Below are 9,826 nucleotides of genomic sequence, written 5' to 3'. Positions count from 1 at the left end.
CTTCCATTCTGACTGGCATCTGAAATGATCCAATACAAGAATAAGAATCTGTTTTAAATTGCAGGAGAAAGACGTTATTGAAATACAAAATAAATAAAATGATTTCTTGTGAAGAAAAGATCCAAAATGAGAATGGACCTTAAAAGTTTACTTTTCTGTCTCTTACATCTAGGATACAAAAACAATTTGCTTAATATCCTTGCACCTGATCAATCATTATGGAGCACGATAGAAATGTGTCTTTTTGCACAGCTTGAACGAATGCCGAATTGTAAGTCACAATTTATTTCTTATTTCCCTTGCAAGCTGTATTTATAAATGAACTCATTTTTGTTTGTCATAAAGGAGGTCATCAAGGAGATCAATCTTCTTGTTTCACCCTTCTTTTGTGGATGCTGTAAAAAGGTGTGCTTGCATTGTGCTTCCTACTCCATTTCACTGCACTGAAACAGTTGTGTCCACAGTGCATTGTCCCACTTTGCTGCAGCTCTTGGCACCATGCGCAGTGCTTCTCTTTCATTGTTCTTGGGCAAATCATCTTCCTCACCTGTGTCTGGCCCCTCACTTGGTGTCACCAGCTAAAGTGACCTCTGCAACTGGACATGAGGGCACACTGAACTGCAGGATTTGGAGGCTCACTTGGCAAAATATGTGAATGTATTCGGACATAATTTTTAAAAATGATATCTGATGAGGCAAAAAGCTGATTGTGTTGTTGGTCATAGGTCACTGAGATTTGTTTCAGAGTTATATCATCTGTTTTGATGGAAGAAATCAATGAGGAAGTGGGCTCCATCTGTTGTCATTGTGCTTTTGTTATTCATAGAACAACGGCAGATTTACTCAGTATCATATTGGCAATTGTGTCATTGACTCAAGTACAATTCTCTGACTTAGTCATTTGAAATTAGTCATTTATGAAGTGCACTGAATGTGCAACTGCATCTTAACTTTTGGAGGTGTTATCCAGGAGCTTACTTGTTTGATAAACATGAGACTGTTGTTGTGTTTTTGTAGTCTGATCTACCCAAGTGGTAGAGTTGTTGGGTATTAGCATCAATGAAACCTCCAATGCACAAATTTGACAGTTCTCCACTTGCTAATTTCAGCTGGGGCTTCTGGGGAATTATTGATCAGAACCAGCCGTGTCTTGACTGCTCTTCCTACTCGTTGCATGTTCAAATTGTCGCATTATTTCTTGCTCCAAGTAATTAGGTGACAGGCTCTCAAACCTGCGGCAGACATTGCCACACATCAGTCTTCCCTTGTACAAAATATTTTCTGAAATGAAAACTGCTTTTTCATTGGGTGCCAGTTGTCAGTATATTTGCAACCAGGTTTAATTGCTAACTTGGTGTGGATCTTTTCCAAGGTGACTGGCCACAAGTTTGACTTGTCAAAAGAGTGACCTGGCTGTGACACACTTCTTGCTGGTGTTCCCATTCTGAGCCATTGTCCTCATGTGAGGATTGTCTACCCCTCCCATTATTTCAGACTTCAGGCATTTTGGGGGTGATGTTCTCTATCTACATCAGATAAACTGATGATACCAATATTTAGTTTCATTCTTTAGTGGATACCAACCTTTGCCCACTGAGGCCAAGACAGCTGCTTGTTGGAGGAACTGAGAGCTGAGGACACAATTGAACCTTTCCCATTTTAAAATTGAAGTGTGTGGCTGGCAGTAACTCCATGGTCCTTGTCTTGTTACAGAATCCAAGCTTGGCATTCCTTTTCACCACCCTTTGCTTGTCGCCTCATGTTTCCAAATTTGCTGCCCTTTCCTCCACCTGGACTCTGTCGAACAATGCTTTTCCCTGGAAATAACTTATTTGGAGGGAAGAGTGTACACTTCTGGTTGTACTCAAGCAGCCAGTTAAGGAATTGCACTTGCAGAGGTCTGGAGGCAGGCTGCTTGGTTACTCCATTTGCACAGGGCTGGTGAGAAGAGAATTCAAGAAGCGAAACTGGGAATTAAGTTAACATAATTTACAAAAAACACAAAGACATGCTTTTTGGTATGCTCATAATCAGCAGGAGATCAACGGCTCACCCATATTTGTGATATAATGGAGTCTGCAAGTGAGACCCCAAGTTGACGCTGAACCAAGTAGCTGAGGTGAGCAGTTGGATGGGACGTGGAAACAGCAGAGCGAATTTTGTTTAACAAATGTTTAGATGACGGAAAAAGAACTCGACAGAAGCAAACAAAAATCACTCAGACATAAGTCTACTTCTGGCTATTCATTGTGGAAGGGATTGCCAATCGTGAATCGGCCTCCACAGCCACAACCAATCTAGGGGTGATGTTACCCTGAGCACAGTCTGTCCTCTCCTGAGATGGGCAGATGCCTACCTAATATGTTAGCTTTATTTGCAGTGTTTAAGTAATGGAAGAAGGAATGTCAGGAGAATGAAGAGTTGGTCAATGGTAGTGCTCCTCATCCCACTCTAGCTGAAATTGGCAAAATCTTCATACACTGGGGAATGCATGTGGGACATTCTCCTTCTGCATTGTTGACTCCTTATTAATTAACCTGCTGATCCAGCACTGAATCTTTGGTTTCCTAATTTCTCAATACAGTTTTCTCTACTTCACGGTGGCACTGCTGCCTCTCAGCCCCAGGGACCTGGGTTCAGTCCTGGCCTTGTGTGACTGTACGGAATCTGCACATTCTCCCTGTATCTGCTTAGGTTTCCTCTGGGTGTTCTGGTTTCCTTCCACAGTCCAAAGATGTGCATTTTAGATTGACCATGCTAAATCGCCAGTTGGTGTTCCAAGATGTGTGGGTTCGGAAGATTAGCCATGGTAAATGCACGGAGTTATGAAGATAAAGTGGAGAAATGGGCCTGGGATGGTTGCTCTGTTGGGGAGTTGGTGCAGACTCATTGGGCCAAATGTCCCCCTTTTGCACTGTAGGGATGATATGGTTCATTCTTGTTGCTACAAATGATCCTCTGATCAAATGGCCCGAATTATACTTATTGGGTTGTGCCATTATTATTCAAACACCAAGCATTCGAAAAGGAAGAACCTTTTGCTTTTAGTGGTAGCGTTCCCACTTGAGCATCTGGAGGAGCAGAGACCAAACTCTTGGTGAGTGAAGACCAGAGCCCAGACACTGAGTTTCAGATTGACATCCTGTGGGAATACGCGGAAAAGCCCCTCTGCACTGATAGACCATAGGACTTCATAAGACTGTCCAACCAGATAGGACTTATTTGCTGATGTAAAGATGGTTATAATGAATAAGGAGCATTCCCGACAGTATGTCAGATTGTCAATCAGAATGCAAAGCCTTCCACTAATTTGTGCTGTACTCCCAGGGAGGAATGTGAAGATCCTAAATCAGCAACTAAGCCTGGGGAGGTGGTCCAGAGCACTCCTCTGACATTTGAACATTTTCTCCAGTGGGTACTGGATAATCATGTTTTTTGTTTTACTGGAGAAAAGCAAAATCAAAAACGATCTTAATGTGAATTTGTGTAAATATGATCTTTCTAAACCAGCAGGGTCAAACTCACCTTTGCACTTGGAATAATGTTATGTAACCATTCACTCCAAGTACCTCAATACAAAGATTTGGTACCTTCAGAGCAAAGGATTTTTCCAGGACGGAAGGCTGAGTTTATATATAAAAAAATTAAGTGAAAAGGTCAATGTGAATGAGATTTGTCTGCAAGGATTGACTGCAGGAAGCTCAGCTGTTAAGGGAGACTGACAAGTTGTTATGACACCATGCCTACTGGGTATATAATGTCATTCATGTTGCTGTGGGGAGCAGCCAGATTGAAACAAGCCACTTGCACAGAAAAACACATGGGTGTCTACCTGCTCCAGTGCTCCTCCTGGTGGTCAGTTCAGGGGCATTGACAGATGGTGAATGTATGACCCTCAAAGACTGAAGTTGGAAAAATGGGTTTTAAACAGAAGGAGTTTTTAAAAATAAAATTGAGAGACAAAAAAGGTATCAAGGATGGGTAAAGGAGATGAAAATGATAAGTCACATACAAAGTAAGTATCGCTGAGGGACAAAGTCTGAGATTGCTTGTTTTGTTATATAAATTTGTGCACTGTTGTATGCAGATCAATGATTGAGCAGAGTGCTGATCATGGCTAAGCCATTGGAGTAGCATGTCTGCTGCTACTGTACATTCTGGACTTGTGAATTGTTGATTGAGTCATCAGAAGACAACACCCATAGGAAATCCTGTGAACTGCTGTCCGGTTCATAACATTGATGTGGGTAAGTACACTTGTTAAAAAATTAACTTATGGGACGTGGGTGTCGTTGGCTTGGCCAGCATTTATTGCCCATTCTAAAACTACAGGGCATAGGTTTAAGGTGAGAAGGGAGAGATATCAAAGGGTTCAAAATGGCATTTTTTCACACACAGGGTGGTGAGTGTCTGGAAAAAGCTGCCAGAGGTGAACATAGGCCTGAATTATAGATGTTGGGCTGTGCCATTATTGTTCAAACACCAAGCATTCGGAAAGGAAGAACCTTCGGCATCTGGGGGAGCAGAGACCAAACTTTTGGTGAATGAAGATCACAAATGATCCTCTGATCAAATGGCTTAAATAGTCTACTCTGAATCCTCAGACTGTGACCCATAGTTCTGGACTCCCCTGCTATTGGGAATATTCTACCTCCTTCTACCCTGTCTAATCCTGTTGGAATTTTATCAGTTGCTATGAGAGCTCCCCTCATTCGTCTGAGCTCCAGTGAAAATAATTGTAACCTCTCCTCAGACATCAGTCCCGCCATCCCCGGAGTCAGCCTGGTAAACCTTCACTGCAGTCTCTCAAGAGCAAGAACATCCTTCCTCAGAAAAGGAGTCCAAAATGGCACACAGCACTCTCGGTGTGGCCTCATCAAGGCTCTGCACAATTGTAACAACACATCTCGACTCCTTTACTCAAAACTTCTCGTAATGAAAGCTAACATGCCATTTGCCGCCTTTATTGCCCGCTTCACCTTCATGCTGACGTCAGTGATTGGTGCACAAGGACACCCAGATCCCACTGCACACTCCCTTCTCCTAATTTACTGTCATTCAGGAAGTTATCTGCTGCCTTGTTTTTGTTTCTAGTAGTCGGAGTTGAGGTGGGTCCAATTTTGTCTTTTAAAAAGCGTTTAGATGGTTACATGGGTAAGATGGCTATAGAGGAATATGGGCCAAATGTATGCAATTGGGATGAGCTTAGTGTTTTAAAAAAAATGACTCATGGAGAAGTTGGGCCAAAGGGCCTGTTTCCATGCTGTAAACCTGTATGACTCTATGACTTAGTTGCCCTTAAGAAGGAGGTTTTGAGTTGCCATGATGTGTACACCCACAGTGCTGTTTAGGAAGGGACCTCTCGGATTTTGACCCAATGACAGCAAAGAAGCTGCAATATATTTCCAACTCAAGATGCTGAGTGACTTGGAGGGGATCTCCAGGTGGTGGTGATCCCAGGTATCTGCTGCCCTTCCTTTGAGATGATAGTGCTTGTGGGTTTGGGAGGTGCAGCCTAAGGAAACTTTGTGAGTTCTTACAGTACATCTTGTTGTTTGTACACATTGCTGCCACTGTTCATCGGTGGTGGAGGGATTAAATTCTTGTGGTATGTCGATATTAAAAAATACAGACTTGTCTTCTTAAAGTCCCATTCATTATCTCTAACTTAAATCCAATGAAGTACTTTTTGAGTGTCATCACTCACCATTATGTTGAAGCAGCTGCTAATGTTGCACAGCAAGATCCCACAAACAGCAAAACATCATTTTTTAAAAATGGATTTGAGAGATAAACACTCAGCTAACTGCATTGCTAATCTTCAAAATCGTGTCATCTTTTGCACATTTGAAGAGAAGGTTCCCCAGGTTAATTATCAAAAGATGCCACTGTCAACAGTGCTGCATTAGAATTCTGGGATAAATTTTTGCCCTGAAATCTGTTGGGTGGAACTTGAACCTACAATCTTCTGAAGTAGAAGGCTATCAAGTAAATAATTCCATGACACTCGAACAAAATAATGATGCAGTTGCCACAACAGCCTCTCATTCAATGCGAAATATGACCCAGAGATTAATGAGTGACCAGTTAAACACTTGCCAGAAATATGACAAGTACAGCCAAACTCTTCCCTCCTGCAAACAGCACATGGTGCCAAGGTAGAATTTTGAACATTGTGTCCACCCTTCCATTGTTGCTTGACGCTCATTTGGTTATTTGACGTTTGCAGAATTTTAGGCCAAGCTAACAGTCTACCTGTAAACAAACTAAATATGCAGAGAAAGGAGAATGTAAATTCAGTAATTATCCAGCTGAGGTTGAAATGCCAACAGGAAGGAGTGCAATACAAACAATAACATCCCTGATTATGTGTGCACGTGTTTGCCCCTGATGAACCAAGTGAGACATCAGGATTGGTATTAAACAACGTATGCACCTGAACGATGGGATACTTGACAATTGTTCATAGGCTGTGTAAACATAAGGGAGACAAAGGAAGTATAATTCTAGGGAGAGGCCCAAGTTGAGAAAAGAGATAATATCTACATTTCATGGATTGTCTAGCCTGCTTATGAGGTAAAGAAACTCACCAGTTAATGATGAGTGATTAGCAGCTGTTAACGAGATTGAGCAGTAACAAGTATAAAAGGGTGTTTCAGACTGCAAATTTGGGAGGTTTACCTGAAGGTAATCCAGGAGCTTCTCCTGTGCATATTCAAATTAAGGCTTTTTACTTACTTGAACCTCACGGACTCCAGAGTGGCTGTTTTTCTCCATAACATGAACAAATATGCATCTTTATTTGACAAATGACCTAATTTCTTCTATGCAGCTCTGTGTCAACTTGTGAAGTACCTTGAGATGTTTTATGATGTTTAAAATGCAATACTATTCTGAAAATATTGTTGTTGGGTTTGTGCTCAAGTCCAAAGAACTTGGAGAAAATAGACTGTTCGGCCTGGTTGGAACAAGGGAATGGGAAATACTGGGAAATACTGGGGAATGCTGGTGAGACCTGTAATTTTCACAGCCGTCATCCAGTGTGACTCTCTTGCCCCCTGAGGCACAGAAAGTTCTGGAGTCAAATCCCCCCCCCTCCCTCAGAGGCATGGTTGAGAGCCTAGGGCAACATAAAAGAGCCAGGGGCGTTTTACAGGTAACTTTGTTAAAATTCATCCAATAAGCAAAATTTCAAAAACAGCTTGGTGGTTTAAATCAAAAACAGAAAATTCTGGAAAATGTCTTGGATCTCTTGCTGTCTGTGGATCCTTACGTTCGGCCTGACTTAGTGCCTTCCTTTATGTGGCCCCAGTGGGCACTCAGTGCACAATGGTGACGAAATTGAAAAGTATTCTTATAGTTAAATACTGGGAACAGAACGCAGAAGAGGAAGGTAAATACATATTGTTGAAATTTATACATCGAATTATTTATCAGTGCCTCAGTCTGAAAGCTACATTTCATTTATTGGTCTGGAGCAGCGATGTTAGCTGAGTGGCGTATCCAATTTCCAATGCTCCGGTATCGTTTAGTGACAACACTAAGCCAAAATTCAAGCTTCTAGCATTTTCAGCTCAATTGTTTTTGGTTTTGAAACTGTTATTGAACAAAACATAGGATAAATTTGAAAAATTTATTCAGGTAAGATTATAATGAGTGACTTCAACAAAAAGGCTGTGGGTGGAAATGAGAATTTAAATGTGACTCAGAATGTTGCCTCCTTTTTGAGTTTCCTGAACTCCTTCAAACTGAGAGTTTCTTTGCCCAAGTAATTTCTGCAAGTTTGGGTCGCAAATTATCTGCGGACAAGAGTTCGCTAGCAATGCAGGCAGCCACAGACACGAAATGACCCCCTGCATGTGTTTGTGCTGCTGCAGCCTTACAGGTTGAAGGATTTTTTTTCAGGGTCTCCAATGATCACCTGGCCTGTGCTGCAGTTAGAAAAATGCGAGTAATTTCATTGACCTGCTCGCATTGCAACAGAGGCGATGCATCTTCCCAAACCTGATTTTAAAAAAACACATTGGGAGCAATGCCACAATCTTCATGTCATCTGCCTGCTTCAGGTCTGTCACTCAGAGATTTCTCCTCCCCTCTTGCTTGCCAGCCATCTCGCGAGAGGCGGCGGGCGGTGCTGTCAATCAGCCGGCGCCCGGTAGCAAGCGCTGGCTCCCTCCCTTAGAATCTCCAATTGCAATTTTTCCAACATGGCTTCGACTGGAACGTGTACACGATTCAGCGATGAATACCAGCTTTACGAGGAGCTCGGCAAGTAAGTAACACAAGTCTCCTTCCTCCTTCCCCGTTGCAAGCCTGTCTGTCTTCCCCCCCTCTTTTTTTCAGCAGTCTCAGGGTAACCTCCCCCTCCCCGCCACCGCCACCCCGCAGTAACCCCTTAGCAAAGGAAAAAGCGCAACATTTCTGATCCTTTTGAATTGTATAAAATGATCTTTGCTATGCCACATTGTGTCTGTTTTTTATCTCTACTCTCTCTCTGTCCAGAGGCGCTTTCTCAATCGTCCGCAGATGTGTGAAGCTGTCAACAGGGCAAGAATATGCAGCGAAAATCATTAACACCAAAAAGCTCTCTGCTCGAGGTGGGTTGAATGCTTTCATTGCCTCCCCCGCCCCATACATTTGAGTCTTTTTTTTGAGGGGGCTGGAGGCAGCTGTCAATCTGCATCCACCCATCTCAGCAGTTCCAAGGCAGGTGACAGCGACACTGAAATTCAGCCTTTTTTTTGATCTGTCGGAACTTGATTTTGTTAAGAAAATACGCGTCAGAAATGCTCCCCTCCTCCCAACCACCCGATCTCCCCGGCTTCATTTCAGCCCCGTTGCCATTCAGTCGTGTCTTTTATTAAAAGTGATACATTTTGTATTTTAATGTCCATCGCGTTTTATTTTGCGACTTAAATTCGTGCAATGTTGCCCACACATAGTGCGTTTGAAAATCCGAGGCGGTGGGGGGGAAGACAGTGTCAATCTTTTGCGTACAACTTGTTACAGTGTCAGTGGGACACGCGGGGTTCTGGCTGGAGCTGTTTTGACTGCAGGCTGGATGCAGTATTTGCTATTCTCATCTAATGTAATTGCTGCACGGTCTATCTTTTTAAAAATAAACAAACGTACGGTCGCATCGCTTCAGGGGCAGGAAACCTTCCTCTTACAACGTTTAAAAAAAGGCAGGGTGCTCTCCTCGTTCTCTTTAAAATATGTAATTGAAAGTACGTTGGTTCTTGGTGCAGGAAGAGCAGCGGTGGTGCTGCGGCGGTGCTGGAAGATGAGACCGTGCTCGTTGATCAACAAGCATTTAAAAAGCTGGCCTAAAATCCCACATAAACTTGGGGCGGGGGGCGAGCGGAAATCCGTTTTGAAATGAGCTTGAACCTGCTCATCCATCCAGCCCTTTCTGGGTATTCGCTCAGGAGATGGAATTGTGCAGTTAATCACACAGATTTCTTGTGCTTTACCGTGTCTGCGTTGACTGCAGTCTTCTGGAACCAGCCTTGTGCAAGGTGCCGGTAGTGATTCGCTTCACTGTAATAAAATAAGTGCCGGTAAAATAGTGTTTGAGGTTGCTTTCTTGTATTGAATTTCAAGCTGTCAATATTTTTCAAAGCGGCTTGTTGGTGTGTAAACTGGACTTCAAAAAAAACCCCCTCAAATTCTTGTTTCAAGCTCATGAATGAATCATGCCCTTTGCTTCCCAATTCTCATTTCATGCCAGTTCCCAGAGCACCGTGCCCTGATTCCCCAATGGGTACATGACCTGCTGCCAAGGCCTAAACTGGCTTGCTGAGAGGTGTGTATAAGCCACGTTGGT

The 9,826-nt window shown here is 42.9% G+C and overlaps 1 protein-coding gene across 50 annotated transcripts in view; it reads left to right on the top strand.

The window, feature by feature from the left end:
• The first annotated feature begins 8,126 nt into the window (after positions 1–8,126).
• Positions 8,127–9,826, top strand: part of LOC145361429 (calcium/calmodulin-dependent protein kinase type II subunit beta) — a 268,939-nt gene continuing 267,239 nt past the window's right edge. For all 50 annotated transcript variants that reach the window (XM_080217228.1, XM_080217224.1, XM_080217219.1 and 47 more), the window contains exons 1-2: positions 8,127–8,272; positions 8,503–8,597. In XM_080217228.1, coding sequence (XP_080073354.1) covers positions 8,208–8,272; positions 8,503–8,597 — 160 coding nt within the window. In that variant the 5' untranslated portion in view covers positions 8,127–8,207. The remainder of the gene's footprint in view (positions 8,273–8,502; positions 8,598–9,826) is intronic.

Source organism: Carcharhinus amblyrhynchos, chromosome 34, assembly GCF_965287045.1.
Source record: "Carcharhinus amblyrhynchos chromosome 34, sCarAmb.v2.hapA, whole genome shotgun sequence".
Lineage (NCBI taxonomy): Eukaryota > Metazoa > Chordata > Chondrichthyes > Carcharhiniformes > Carcharhinidae > Carcharhinus > Carcharhinus amblyrhynchos.
The sequence above is the reverse complement of the archived record's forward strand: the minus strand, read 5'-3'. Positions and strand labels throughout refer to the sequence as shown.